This window comes from Chanodichthys erythropterus, chromosome 15 (genome assembly GCF_024489055.1).
Source record: "Chanodichthys erythropterus isolate Z2021 chromosome 15, ASM2448905v1, whole genome shotgun sequence".
In the NCBI taxonomy this organism is placed as follows: Eukaryota; Metazoa; Chordata; class Actinopteri; order Cypriniformes; family Xenocyprididae; genus Chanodichthys; species Chanodichthys erythropterus.
Window position 1 is genome coordinate 15,447,833 of NC_090235.1, and position 15,364 is coordinate 15,463,196.

At 37.8% G+C, this 15,364-nt stretch overlaps 1 protein-coding gene across 2 annotated transcripts; it reads right to left on the minus strand.

The window, feature by feature from the left end:
- Positions 1-5,879: 5,879 nt before the first annotated feature.
- ankle1 (ankyrin repeat and LEM domain containing 1) lies at positions 5,880-15,364 on the minus strand. Of its 2 annotated transcripts, none has more exons than XM_067411291.1 (9): positions 15,033-15,364; positions 13,291-13,443; positions 12,959-13,064; positions 12,697-12,817; positions 9,720-11,831; positions 9,215-9,377; positions 8,962-9,124; positions 6,626-6,758; positions 5,880-6,516 (listed from the first exon to the last, which is right to left on the minus strand). In XM_067411291.1, exons 1-9 carry the CDS (start codon positions 15,101-15,103, stop codon positions 6,353-6,355), a joined length of 3,186 nt encoding a protein of 1,061 aa, XP_067267392.1. In that variant the 5' UTR covers positions 15,104-15,364; the 3' UTR covers positions 5,880-6,352. The 2 variants fall into 2 exon arrangements, with proteins under 2 accessions (XP_067267392.1, XP_067267391.1); XM_067411290.1 differs by having other exon boundaries at positions 9,215-9,383.

Consider the following 15,364-nt stretch of genomic DNA (forward strand, 5'->3'; position numbering starts at 1 on the left):
AAGATCTCATGAATCCTTTCAGACAATCCCCATTTAAGACTCCCTTGGAAATTTCTTGTGTCCCCTCCATTGTCCGTCTACCAACCTGGAATACTCACATGCAAAGGACAACGAGGTGTATGCTCAACACCATCTCTAACCTGATGAAGAACAAGAGACTCAGTTGTTCAAATATCCATCTCCTGCAAACTCTAAATAGTCTTCATTAACAAACCGGTCAAATCTGCTGTGATTCACGAACATCTGCCTTCTGAGTCTGGTATCCCTTGGCAGTAAATGGGCACTAATGCTGACAAACTAAATTTAACAGCAAATTAGTCAGACAAACAAACACTGCAGAAATATGGAGACCCTTTGTAAAAAACAGTCTCAAACAATATAACAGCTTCAATGTGTAAAGAGGACGCAGAGTCCGCAGTACAATCCATTCACAGAGGATTTACTGAGCAGCAGCAGAAACAAATACCATTAGACAGGCAATGGGTCAATACCAGAATATCAGTCCAATCCGTGAACATACACAAGGGATAATCCAAGGGCAGAGTGGCAGGCAATAGGTCCAAACACAGAAATCAGAAAGGCAATCATTGATGAACAGGCAGAATCATACACGTGGTTGGCAATCAAGAAAACAAGGAAACTGCTCAGTAAGACATTACAGCTGACAAAACTTCACAAAGCATGGATACAGCTTCTCTGGCTAAATAGTCACCAAACAGGAAGTCAATGTAGAAGCGGCAGAGGGAGCAGATCTCAGTCAGGATTCAGGAGATGGCTCCCTCTGCTGGTGTGGCATTACACAACGTTAATTAAATAAAACACCAATATCAACCACACGTTTTGCTTTTTAGTGTGCACTGTTGAATACACATCTAAAACAACTTCTCTTATCACCAATTTTTATAACCAAGTTTAGGAGCCCCCGTCTGATATCTGAGCGTATGGTTTTGGAAATGCACCTGCATTAAAAATTGGTTGGTCAGAGGATGCATTGAAGGAAGGCAACATTTTCTGATTATCCTCACTTACATAAATGAACTAAAGTGTCGTGCACCCAGTGAAGTGTTACCCACCAATTCCCTATGACAATAAAACATTTGAAAAAGCATAATTATGGATAAAACAAGTATCGGGTTCACTCAGAAATTCAGAATGTTACAATAACAGCAATGAAGACTACAGAAATATAAGAATGAAAAAAAAAACCCATATACATACATATTATTATATGCCAAAACAGTTTTTCTTGATGCAAACACTCACATCCATGTCACTACTCTCACTAAACAGAAACTTCAGAAACTTCTTCAAAAACTTCCAATTAACTGTCAAAGAATCTCCTCTTCCTCATTTATGGCTTGGATCAAATGGATGGAAATGCCATGGATCTGTTTGTGTGTATGGAAACCATCGTCTTGACATCGTGCGTGTACATCCACATCTCCAGAGGGAACAGCAGAGGAGGAATAAGGTAAGCTGGCGTGTTTAAGTGCAAGTGCTCCGTGGACCCACAGAGAGAAGTCATTCAGAAATGTAGATAGAAATTACACCCTCTCAATAAACAGACAAATATTCTAGTCTATTCTAATAGTCAACTCAAACAATCGAAAATCTTGAAAATTAAGATTGTTCTAACAGACATTATTTTCATAAATTAAAAGACATTTTCAAAAAAATGACTTTTTTTTTTTTACCTACTATGGAAGTCAATGGTGCTCCAGAGCAGCCTGGTTACAAACTTTCTTCAAAATATCTTTCTTTGGGTCATGAATGGGGGTCCCTTATTTTGCCACACTGAAGGTGGCAACCCTACCCATAACACCCAATGTAATAGTTACATAATAAAAAGAATGGCATCTATGCAAATATTAGTCCCTCGGTTTATCCCGAGGTGTACCAAAGTCAGCCGGAACAGGGCCATGTCCAGATCAGATGGAGAACCCGCAGATAGACATGACCACAACTCATCCCTGAGATTATCAACTGGACCATCCGCTGTGAAGGCCTCATCGACACAGATCCTCAACTAACCTGTCTCCATATCAGCATGATGAATCCGATCTTCAACCAGATGGAACTGGATTAAATATTTTGACTGTTCTGATCCCAGTCTAATTTTTGAACTGTAATGCTGCCTGAATCATAATCATGCACTGTTCGTTATAAGTACTATATAAAGTAGTTGTATTTTCTGCCAAAATATTTTGAAAAGCAAACTTTATGGCTGTATAATGAGTCCTTAAAACAATCTAGTTTAGATAACGTCAACATTATGGCTGTGACTCTTTACTTTCCTGTAAACAAACAGAATTACACATCAGGATGTGAGCAATAAAGACCACAGGCTAAAAATCATTGCATTGATGGTTTTTTATGGGCTTTATTTTGTTAAGATAAACTTTGCACTATAACCATATTATAGTAAAAACATATGCCAGACAGATACAGCAGTACTTCATCACACAATTGCAATTGATTATTAATACAATGATAATCAAAATATATCAAGTGACCTATTCTATCCTCCACCCAATGTCGTTGTGCACCATTTATTTACTGTATATAAAGAACGTTTAAAGTATTTTTGTAACTATAGAAGGTGCAAAAAACCCTTAATAACTGGCATAATAATGAACATCAATTAACCTTAGTCAGGGCAGATGCCATATTGAATTTAACAGATGAAAACGAGGCTGTGAGAGACTCTTTACAATGGTACATACTGTATAGGTAAAGGTACTACATAAATTGTTGCTTTTGTTCATAGATTCCAGTGTTAAGACCATTCCAGTGATGAATCACTTAGAGAAGTGTTACAAATGTGCAATCCCGTTCCCGCAGCTGCAAAAATCACAACGGACTTATAAGACTGTCAGTCAAAATGGATCCTGTCAGTGAGCATCAGCTGCGTGACCATTAAACCCTCAGATCTTACAAGAAGGTACAGGACCTCAAGCAGAGATTCCAGTGCTGTGGACATCAATAATGAAAAACCACAGAGAATGAAGGGCGGAGCCAGAAGTCTCTCTCTCTGACCTCCATTCAGATGCAAAGCCCAGCCTGAGCTTTCATTGGCTGCTGGTGCAGTGGGCGGAGCTCTGGCCAGCCTCCAGCACATCATCTTTGGGTGTCATCCTTCAAAAAGCAATTACAGTAGGTGTTAAACAGCAGAAGGAAAAATTAAACATCTGTAGAGATCTGACAAATGCAAGGAATATTGCAGGCTCAGCAAGTTCATCTATCGGTCTGGAAAGCTGTAGGAGACAAAAGAAATTCTGAAATGTGAAGCTTGTATTTTTGTTAAAGCACTAATAAAAATTTCTCCATATCCACCATAATCTGCAACGTGGAATTAAGATATTTCATGTGTATGTGTGAGACTTCTAGTTATTTACTTATAGTGGCTAATGAATCAGAAGAATAAAGTGCAGTAAACGGTAAAACTGTTTGAGCTACAAACCAGTGTTTTTATGATTATGACAATACACCAAGTGGCTTTCTGTCTTTTTTGTTGTTGGTGGTTTTTTATTTATTTATTTACTGTTTTCAGTTCAATTCCAGGGGCCTGTACCATGATGGTAGATGAACAAACTCAGGGTTATAGGATTAGTTTCGAGTTGACAAAACCAAACCACTCCAATTCGGCTTTGTTGGTACCATGATGCTGATCATCAACTTTCTCTGTCAACTCAGGCTTTGATCCTGAGTCTGTGAAGTGTGTGCACATGAATCTGTGACATCAGTGGTGAACAGCCAATCACATGCCTTGCAACAGAAATAAACTGTGATTCACTTCTCACGAGAGAGCCAGCGAGATTCAATTAACTGAAAATTAAGAATTTAAACGCATTTACACTAATGGAAAATACTTATCTTTGAAAGAGGACAAATAAAAGAAATGATCTTTCTCTATCAGTCCAAGTGAAGTTAGTTTATATGGTTAATAATATATAGCGATAGAGACTCAAACATACAAGCTCACATGTAGTCATATTTAAATAGTATATTTACACCTTATTTATATTAGCCTACATATGATCAATATTCATTGAAACTAAGTGCTTAATAACAACTGTTAAACTAAACTTGCATGTGTGTAATGGATTAATAAAAATATAGATCATATACAAATCATATATAAATTATATTATCATTAAAACCAGACAATTTCATCATTAAATATTTGTTTTTACTATATAATGACCTTTAATTTGGAGGAAGAGAAACTGGGGGAGTGACTTTATTGCGTTGGGTGTGTCAGTGTCACTTAGCTTACACCTGATTGGTCCAATTTCAGTTTGAGATCTCTAACCCTGAACATAACCTGCCCCGGAGCAGGTTAGCCGTGGAGCGCAAGTTACCATGGCGATGAACACCGCTAAAAGCCAAGTCACTTTCATGGTACCTAAAACCCAGGATTGGTGCAAACTAATCTGAAACTTACCTGGCTAGCCAGCTAATCCAGCTTCATGGTACAGGCCCCAGGAGTCCTTCTAGGTTTCCTCCCTTCACTTCTGGTCAAAAATCATCATCTGGTTGGTCTTCACTCCGTTGCTCTCTGATGGAATGAGCTGCCAAACTCCAACTGATCTGCTGAGGCCATCACATCATTCAATACCTAGCTGAAGACACACCATTTCTGCAAACACCTAAACTAATTCACAACCATAAACAAAGGCACTTACTATGACTCCTATGTATTTGTTTTAAAAAAGCTTTTGTAATAAAATCCATCTTAAACCTGGCATTGTGTACTATTGTTACGGTAGCTGGTACATAAAGCACACGACGAGGAGACAGAGTTAGAATAAGTCTTTTTTTTTTGGAGAGAAACAGGAATCAACAGGAACCTATACCAACGTTAACATGAACAATACCAGACAACACAAGACTGGGAACACAGGGCTTTTATACAAGGGATAACAAGGAGGGTGATTAGAAACAGCTGGGTGTGATGATGATGGTGATCAGTTGCCATGGTGACTAAGTCCAATACAGAGTGCACATTTAACAACTATGACTATTGTCGAATTTTATGACACATCACTTGTGATGTTTCACATTTGTGAGTTGCTTTGGATAGAAGCATATGCTCAATTAATAAATGTAATTAGTTCTAAATTAAACGTTTTACCTTAAGATTTTGCACTAGACACAATTTAGTTTTAGAATCAAATAATCTAAACCTTGATGACTTTCTTTCTTGAGTGCAACACAGTTACAGTTACAGAGAACAGTGAAGTGATCTTTAAAAAATAAAAATTTTCATTTGAGTGAATGACTGTGGAGACTTTTAGAGCAGACTTTTAGAGAATTAAAAAAATTCTTTAAAACCGTGTTAATGAGAATATGTAAAGAATATTGAAATTCTGTGATTAGTTTGATAAATTACTATTTAAATTTTGAAAGTTATATGTTGCAACCTGAAATGCTAAGATTTTCCCATAGAGGAAAACCCAAGTGTACGCTAAAACAAGTTTGTCTTATGATTTAGTCGTCTACATTAGGGAAGTGTGTAATGTAAATGTGTAAATTGTTTGAGCTGCTAATAAACATTCATGCAAAGAGAAACTTGGAGTTAGGTTTAGTAATTCACAGCTTCTTCAAGGTTGAAGTTGATCTGAGCTCTGCTCTGAGCAGGAAAAAAAAATTGGAGGTCACCTAAGCACCTTAAGACATATTTTTATATACAAATTTTTGCAACACGATCTATTTAAGAACAATGATATTCAAAAGTAATGGATTATTGTTGCTAAAACAATAAAATGATACAAATATATATACATTAAAATGAATATAGCACTTTTTTGCCTCTTTTTTTGTCTTTCATTAAATAATCAACTCAAAAATATTCTTTCACTTTTTTATTTACATGAGTGATTTCTTTATAAAGGTACAAACAACTAGCTTAATCATCTAACAATCAGCTCTATCATACATTTCATATCAAAACTATAAAAAAGACATTTTACAGATATATCTAAGACCTAATTTCACAAAATGGATAAGGATTTAAAAACTTTAAAAATGATTTATGTAATGACATATGCAATACACCAAAAATCTACCACTGTAGGTTGCTCATTTTATGCATTAAAATCATTTCAATACATTTAAAAAAGATTTAACAAAATTTGATAAACATTTAATAAAATTTGGAATTTGAACTGCTGTGGTTTGTATTTTGTTATTTGCTGAATTCTTAAAGTAATTTCTCTGCAGCTGCACATTAGCTGGTCTTCAGTCAGTGATAAAGTGCTGATATTTATTGATAAAACAGCAATATGTTAGTGTTTTTGTAATATGCATATGCTTCAGTAACAGTTTTCAGTAATGTCACAGTGTCGATGGTTCATCTGATGTCGGCGGGTCGGAGCTGTCGTTCTCCTTCAGCTAAGAAGATCTGCATCGCCCGATAAAGCAGGTGGACGCCTAACTCCCGTTTTCTCCGCACAGACCAAGTTGACACAACACCATAGTAGTCTCCTCTTTTCTGGTTTGTGAGCATCTTCAGCCCTAATAAAAGATAAACGTGAACAATTAACAATTAAGACATTAAAGATGCAAATTTGTTCTGCAAAAAACATTTAAAACTATCCAAACAGCCAAGTTCAGATCTCTTTACCAATGGCATCCACCATACAAGCCTCGCGTGTGTACGCTTCCACAGCAATGACGTTTTGGAAACAGTGCAGAGATATTACTCCATGCCCGGCGTTCCAGACCTGCAGGATGTGCTGCACTTTTGAGCAGAGTTTCTGGAGACACCAAGAGAAAAATACCATCATAGCATTTATTATTAACATTAAGAAGCATGAGCAAGAGCGGTACTAAGATGTGAAGGGAGATTTGCAGTTTTTTTGTTTTGTTTTTTATTCAATTTCAGAAAAATATGCAGTTCCTTATTATTTATAAGTGAAGAAAGAGCTGACAGCAATAACGATCAAATCAATCATTTGAGTAGATTATTTTCAGTGCACCAGTTCAAAAACTCCACTGAATGATTCTTTTGCAAATAGACTGATCTATTTTCAGCAGGTATCCAGTAAACCACTCTCTGAATTAATCAAGAAGTCAGGAAATAAGGGCTGCCCCCTAAAAGTTGACTGACACTTTAGTCGACCAAAATTTTTTTTAGTGGCAGGTAAAAAAAAATCCACAGGAAGTGGCGAAGCCATGCAGTCTGTGACGGACAGATCATTAACAGTTGGTCTATGTGGTAATTACAGTATGTCGGGCAGGACATCCAGAACGCTCGCCTAAAATATGGCTTATTATCTGAAAAATGTAGCCTAAGTAGTAGCAACTTTACATGGCCGCTCGCTTTAATGTTAATCTAGAAAAATGTGGGCTATTCAAGTGTATGTGAGGAGTATGAAAGCTGAATAGTAGCACGCTTACTGCATGACAGCTAACATGGAGGCACCGGTACGATCAATTGTACTTAAAATACTCTCATTTTTGGCCATACAGATAAGAGTAAGGCCGGGTTCACACCGCAAGCGGCAGCAGAGCGGAAGCAGCGCGGAAGCAGCGCGTTAGCAGCGCGTGAGCGTGAACTGCAGCTGCAGAGACGCGCGAGTGTTCACACTGGAAGCGTTTGTACAGCATCACAGCAGCGGCTCCAACCTACATATAAAGTGAGCATTTCATTACAAAGACAGCAATTTGTTTTTATAATTGGTCATTGTTAAACTTGATAGTCTTGAAAGTTTGTGAACATGCAAGGTGTAAAACATATAAACATAAAATAAATATAAAAATAAATGAATAAAAGCCTCGTGTCATCCATTGCTGCACAAAAATGAGGTAAGCTTTGTGTTTTACCTCATCTGACGCATGAACATGTTTACAAGACTGCAAACTCGGCGAAAAAGACAGCAAACTCGGGCTTGTTTTGGGTATGCAAGAGCCTATACTGCTGTCTGTGTAATAATTAAAATAATGTTTATATATCATATTTTCTGGCTAGTTTAGTTTTCTATAATATACCATACTTTAGCCCAAACTGAATAATTAAAAACAAGTTTAAATGAGTAAATCTTCTATAAATATTTTTTAATATTGATTTTCTTTCATGACATACTTCAGTTCTTGTTAAAAGACACTAGATATGCTTATTCTGTGCATTTTGAGCACTTTTTGTGTGAAATCATATTTATTTTGTCCATCAAAGGTGTACTTTCCCTTTAATTGAGCATTAGCAGTACAGCAAAAATAGACCCAGCGCCGAAACGATCGCAGCTCTGCTGCCGCGCAGCCTCTGCGTGTGGTGTGAACGCTCTCATCTGTTAACATGGGTGGTGAAGAAAAAATACGCGCTGCTTCCGCTCTGCTGCTGCTTGCGGTGTGAACCCGGCCTAATACATCTTTTGAATCTGCACACTCAGAACAACAACAAAACTTTGTGCTTTTGTAAGATAATGAAAGCAAACAGGGTTCAGGGTTCTCTCTCTGTGAACTTGAGTGTGCCAAAAAGAACCGAAACTCCATGTAAGCTTGCCTCACAGACATGAAAGAGAAATGTCTACTTTACAATTAACCAATTCAAATGGAAAACAACTATTCTCAGGTTATGTAATTCACATGAAACATGCATAGGCGCGTCCACTACTGCTGAGATTTCTGCCGAAAATACAGAAAAGAGTAGTTTATCAATTAATTATTAAAATGTTAAAGCAATTTCCTTGCCGTTTTTCCCCAACACATTCATAATCATTTCTTCTGCCGGTGCACTGTGGCAAGCATTATGTGTGCGCTTGAACACTGATTAGGTTATGTAAGCATTAAAGGCTCTTTATTATAATTTATATGGTTGTATTAATAAATGTGCGATTAGTCGACTAATCGCTTAAAATGAACGACTAATAGTTGACCAGAAAAATCTTTAGTCGAGAGCAGCCCTAGACTAAATATCTCACACAAAAATATCACATGTAATCAAATAAGGACACATCTGACCTTTGAGGTCTTGTCTCCTTTGAAATATTCCAGAGCTTCATAGAGGTGACTGTAAGGTCTAGAGCGCTTTCCCTTCCCCACATAGAAAACTGCATTGATGAACGTCTGAAAACATTCTTTAGGAATCATGGATTGACTTCGATATGGTAGATTCTTTGTCACTCTATAAAACAGCAGTGGGAGAAAATGTTAGTAAACAATAAAATAATTCATTGTCCAAATAAAGGCAACAAAATGTGAGGGAAATACATACCGTGGGTCAAGCAGCAGGTAGTTAAAGCTGGACTTAATGAAACCCTCACGCCATCTCTTATTCTGATCCGGCTTATCAAACTGCTCACACAGGGCGAGCTCATCTGCTTGACAATTAGGGAGCAGAAATCTGTGAAGCGCATTTTCGAGTTCTGGGCTGTAACCTGCAGCTGAGAAAGAAATAATTAATAAGGCATGACATGTATATGATTATCTACTCTTTATTTTTTGACGCCCAATTTACTTTTCAACTATTTATCATCAATTAAGTAACAAAATATTAAGCCAGATTCATTTTTATATGTATCTTTCATGCTGTCAATCAGAATGACAACTAGCCAATTAGCGTATTTTATGAGACACTAAATTAAAGTACGCTGCCTGATTAAATGTCAATTAAGGCCAATTATTAAAACAAAAACAAAAAAACACATAAAATCTCATGAGCCAGATGAACCTGTTGAGTACCTGGGCGTCATGTCGTTCATTTATTTTTGTGTACTTACCACTGTAATCAGTGGGGCTCAGAGGCACTGACTTCTGGCGGTGTGACATATTCTGAAGGGATCTTTTCAACTTGCGCACATACAGTGGGCGGGTTTGACTGTTTATGGGTCCTGGATCTTCTCCCATTTCAATTAACTTGTTTCTGAGTTCCCTGTCAGTTAGGCCACTTACTCTAACATCATCATCCTGTTTGGGACGACAGCTTTCTGCACTACAGTCTGGACTTGTAGACCCGAGCTGAAGGGAGCGCCAATCATAAAGAAGTGTGTCTTCAGAGATATTGGTGCTTATGCTAGAGCTGAAGGAGGTACTGGCCGTTGGGGGAACATGAGTCTCGATGAGCTTATGGCCCTCTTCAGTGTCAGTATAAAGGTATTCCACAGGTTCATCCGTATCAGTACTTACGGGCTGTCCCCCAGGTGTGCAAGAAAGGTTTGCCAATGTCTGTCGCGACGAATGGCCTGACAGTCGACTCATGCTATACCGAGGTGTACATCCAGAGCGCCCTGGATTCTTCTGTGCTTTTGGGGATTCGTACATCAAACTGGAAGGAGATTCTGAGTTATTTACCTGAAATGGCAAAGACCCTTGAGAAGTAACACAGGACTCTTTGTCTCCTACAGCAGTAGGGATGATCTGTGGTGTTCCTGTTGTGGTATTCTTCACTTCTGTCATATCAGTCAAATGTTCCACTGGATCTTTGTAACAAACAGAAGCAATTACCTTATTACCAGCCTCGCTGGCACTCGTTTCCAACTGTGATTCAACACTCCTTTCAGAAATTAAGACCGTGTCAGCCATGCTCTCGGATAACATTTGCGTGTCAGCTTGGCTTTGGCCATCTGAGCTCACAGATAACTTCAAACAGCTCAACTGCGAGTCAACATCCTCTATTTTGCTTTCTCTGTGGATTCCGTCTTCATCAAGACTGTGCTTTGACATTCCATATGGTGACTTAACCGTGTTGCGTCGCAAACGGGTAGCGGTGGGTAGTGTCTGTTCAAAGAGGCAAGAGCTGGTTTGTAAGGAGGGCAGTTTTTGGCTCATTCTCTCTGAATGACGACTCAGTCTGGACCTTGTTCTCCCAGTGACAAATGGACTTGGAATATCAGTTTCAGTATTGGCCACCTCGAACTTACCAGCATCTCGGCAAATTGCGGATAAACTCATTTGTTCAATATGACTCCTGACTCCTTCTGGCAGTTGTCTGTTTCCATCTCCAACAAAGGAAAGGTGTTCATTTCTAACACTGAAAACACTCTGCCCTACAGTCGATTCGGATTTGTGGGCACATGGTTTGGTCAAAGATGGATTTCCACTGTCTTTAGTACTAGGCAACCCATTTTCCACTGAACCTTCATCAGTTGGGCTCTGGTACGGGTCACTGCCACAGCTATTGTACTCACTAGATCCACTACTGATGAGGGGCTGAATGATGCTCTTAAATTCTTCATCATCATCATCATCATCAAGTTGCACAGGCCCCACAACAGTCTTATCAAATTCATCGTCCAATGTGTTGACTTCTTTGGAAAAAATGAATACATCGTCGGGATATGTGACATCGATTCCCTGATTCTGTAATACAGTAGCCATACGTTTAGTATCTAGGAAATCAGGGTACTGAGAAAGATCTAATGTAAGATCACTAGACTGATCGAGAGAGAACTGCTGATGATCATCTTGTCCAATAACAGGCAAATAATCAATAGTTCCTCTGAAGGTGACACTTTTCCGGTTATCCTGTTGAGAACGAACAGGGATATTCTGAGACAGCAAAACATCACAATCACTATCTGCGGCTTGATGCTGATGTTCAAATATTACCCCTGGATTGTTTTTATTGTCCACAGCAGAAAGACAAGTACTAGACAATATGGGTAACTCTTTACAAATTTCACCATTATTCCAAATATGAGAATCATGTGACTCAAGATCTGACATGTCTGAGAGCCAGAAAGCCTGACTTTCTCTGTTCAAAGGTTTTCCACTGTGCCTGCTGGAAAAAGAGGATAGACGTGTGCTGCTCAGTGGTTCTGCTCCAGGAGGAATCAGCATTGACGCTTCTGGACTAAATGAACTGTCACTCATGGACTGGCCAGAAAGGATAGCTGGAAAAAAAAAAGGACGATAGAATATTATGATAGTATAATTTTTTTCTCCATACACAAACAAAAGATAAAACCGTTCCAATTCTGGTCCTGACACACACCCTTACCATATTTTGTAAGGGTGCTCTGATCAGGATTTTGGGGCTAATCACCGATCATCACTGATAGCAGTATCGACCGATACCAATCACCAAAACTGATCACCTGAATAAAAACTAACTACTAAATGATTAGAAGACTTCAAAACAGACCCAAGGGGATTATTTATATATTCTTAATAATGCAGAACTATGTAAAGAATTAAAATGAAGAGATAAAGAATCATTAACTCATTATTTATAGGCAACATGTGTGACATATTCCGTTCACTCTCTTAGAGCTCATTAGGAACAGCTTAGAGGTTACATATAGCTTTCCTGTGAAATAAACAATAATAATAAAAAAACAAATGTGAAACAACTCCATAGTCTTCACTGTATAAACTAAAGAGTAATCCTACTAAATCTACTAAAGAGCAGAAACTTTCTTTGTCTTGTTGTTTGATTAACATTAATGACACACACTGCAGCAGGATTCTTGGGCTACTTTTATTAAATAAAAGTATGGTCGTTTTTCGTCTGTGTGACGTTACAGGTGTTCTGAACGAATGCATTTTGTCAAGTGAAGTGAACGTGCTCAGGAAACAGGGAGCAGTGAACACTGTGTAGGGACCTGTCAATCAGAACGCAGCTCAGTTCATGAATGTCTCTCCTGATGATCTGAATCAGGTGTGATACAGAGGCACTTACAGAGCGGAGGCCTTAATATAACAGTGTTACAACAAGGCCTGACGAATAACATAAATGATAACAACAAAAAATCTTACAATATTGAAATTTGGGTACATCGTGTTCCTCTTTGGATGTGTGTGATTCATACTCTTGAAGAAGACTAGCACATTTACTGTTCTCCTCCTGTTCAGCCAGATCAGATGGTCTATTCCCATCCTAGAAATAGAGCAGTAAACACTTTTTTTTAATTTTAGCTTCCACTTGATTTAAAATACAGGGTTAAATGTCTAGATCCATACAGCAGGCCTACATCTATGCAGGTCAATACTGGAGATGTTAATGCACTGAATGCTTTACTTGATCTTTGAGGTTTGGGTTTCCACCGTTCCTTAATAGTAATCTGAGATTCTGAAAACACCCCCAGGACGCAGCAATATGTAATGGAGTCAGATCATCACTAGTCCTGAAACAAACCAAAAAAACAACTTCATCTTCAACACAGCTATGTAGGAAAAACTGGTGTACCAGATGAATGTTCAGTTGTACTCCTTTGCCATGGGAATAATACTCTTATTACACTGAATGGCGTGAATGACCAATCATAGCCAAGCATTCCTAGAAAGCTGGCGTGTAACTGATATGATTACAGCTGTGGCAGCGAACCACTCGTGTCTAACGGTGTAACTGACCTGAGGTTTGGGTCGGCTCCATGCTGAAGGATGAGTTTAAGGCAACGCAGTCCTTTCTCAGACTCTTTTCCTGCAGCTAAATGAACCGCTGCCACACCATCCCGGACAATCCCATTCGGGTTTGCACCCCGACACAGCAGAGACTCTACACACCTTTATAACAATTACAAGATTATACTCATGTCTGCATGTGACAACATGCAACAGTCCAGTTGTGTTAAAGGTGATAAAGAGGATCTTTTTGTCGACTGAGAAAAAGTTTTTTTTTTTAAGTCAGCTGACTCTAACCAGTTTTTTTTTATTTCAAAAAAAAAAAAAAAGATAGTAAGATAAAGTTAGTGTTATAAATATATAAATTGCATGCTTAAATAACATAACGGTTAAAGCCCCGCCTATTTCAAGACAAGCCCCGCCTACTTCCGGGTTAGGCCCTACCCACTCCGAGTACAGATACAGATAATTCATATGATTAACAGATACAGATAATGCTGTACTCGTTCATCCCTATTAATATTATTCCTTTCAGTGCACCTAATAAATAGTCTTTTATCAGTTAGTAAAGTAATATTGCAAAAATGTATAAAACAAGACATCCTCTTTAGCACCTTTAATGATTTTGTTGAAGGTAATTAAATCAACAGATTTAACTAAAGAATATGTAAAAGGTATTTGGGTCTGAAACCACAATAATTCACATGATGATAAACAGCTGGCTGACTTTTACAATTGTTGACATGGTTGGATTCAGATGGTTATTATAATTAAGTTGGGTGTCCACTTTAGAGATAATCACCATGTTTATAATGCTTCATTTTTTGGCATTAATCATATAATACAATTAGTGTATAAAATAATTATGCTTACGATTATTATTTTAAGGTTACTTCTATGATTAATCCTTTCAAACATATTATTCTTAAATGTTAGCAAAGTTCCTCCATAGTTTTGCGTCCCACTCGTATCAAGAAGACACTTCTTCTGTCGTGGCAAGATTGTTTTACACAGAGATTCTTGTTACTTTGTTAATTACTATTAAAGGCTGATTAATACTTACAAATTCATTTAACCATTCATAGATTCATGGTTTTTATTATTAATTAACTTTATTTATTAATATTATTTTTATCTATCACTTCTTCATCTGACTAGATCTCACTGCATCAGTAATCATATCATATAATAGCTATCATGTTATTGTTAAATTAGATTATTTCTATTTAAAAATTAAAATACTTTAATGGGGTGTTTATTGAATAAAAATAAATGAATCTTATTTATGAAAATAAACAGAAAAGAGTACAAACTTTGATAAAATACTTGTTTTGACCAAGCATTAAGTTAGATATTACACAAAACATATTACTTTAGCTAAAGTATTTATGTCAATAATTTCAACAGGATCTCATTTCCTTCACCGCCTCATACACTTCTTTTCCCAAAATGTGTTTCTCCAGTGTTCAATAAAAGACATGTTCTGCAATCACACACTATTTTGGTAGTAAAGAAGCTTTCAGCCTATTTCTAATGTACGAACATCTATATCATGACTTAACGTAAATATTTAAGTTATTCATGAAACCTCGGAAACCGATTTCTGTTGTTTTGGCCATCAGAAATTGCAATTAATAATTTGTGTTCAGGTGGCAGCTTGATCCCAACATGTGATCATTGTGACAAACAGATTAACTCTATAAATCTATAAATAAATCTATATTTAAAGCTCATGTGAAGTTAGTGTTTACCTGGCGTCTGTTTGACTGACTGCATCGATCAGAAGAGCCTCCAGCCGCGCGCTGCGTCTCTCAGCCATCATCACTGAACGAGTCTCACTGCAGGAGAGTGAACCATGATTCCCAGGATAAACTCTCAGCGCCTTAAAAGGGTTCTTAGAAATGTGTTCTGCCTTTGTTTTGATGAAGTTTCATTCTGAGTAAGAACGTTTATCCCGACATCGCTGTCATCCACTACAAAATTCCCTCCATTCACAGTCTTTCCGCTTCTGCCAAACGACACGGCGCCACCTACCGTCACGGAGGCGCAGCGACTCACTGCGGCTCGATGTTTGGATGTTTCG

Excerpts from the sequence above, each read along its gene's own strand:
- ankle1 (XM_067411290.1), bottom strand. The coding sequence starts at position 15,103 with ATGATGGCTGAGAGACGCAGCGCGCGGCTGGAGGCTCTTCTGATCGAT. Across the intron at positions 12,818-12,958 it reads ACCCAAACCTCAAAGATCAA|GATGGGAATAGACCATCTGA; the intron begins GTAAAGCATTCA and ends CTCTATTTCTAG. Across the intron at positions 6,759-8,961 it reads AAGGAGACAAGACCTCAAAG|AAACTCTGCTCAAAAGTGCA; the intron begins GTCAGATGTGTC and ends TGGTGTCTCCAG.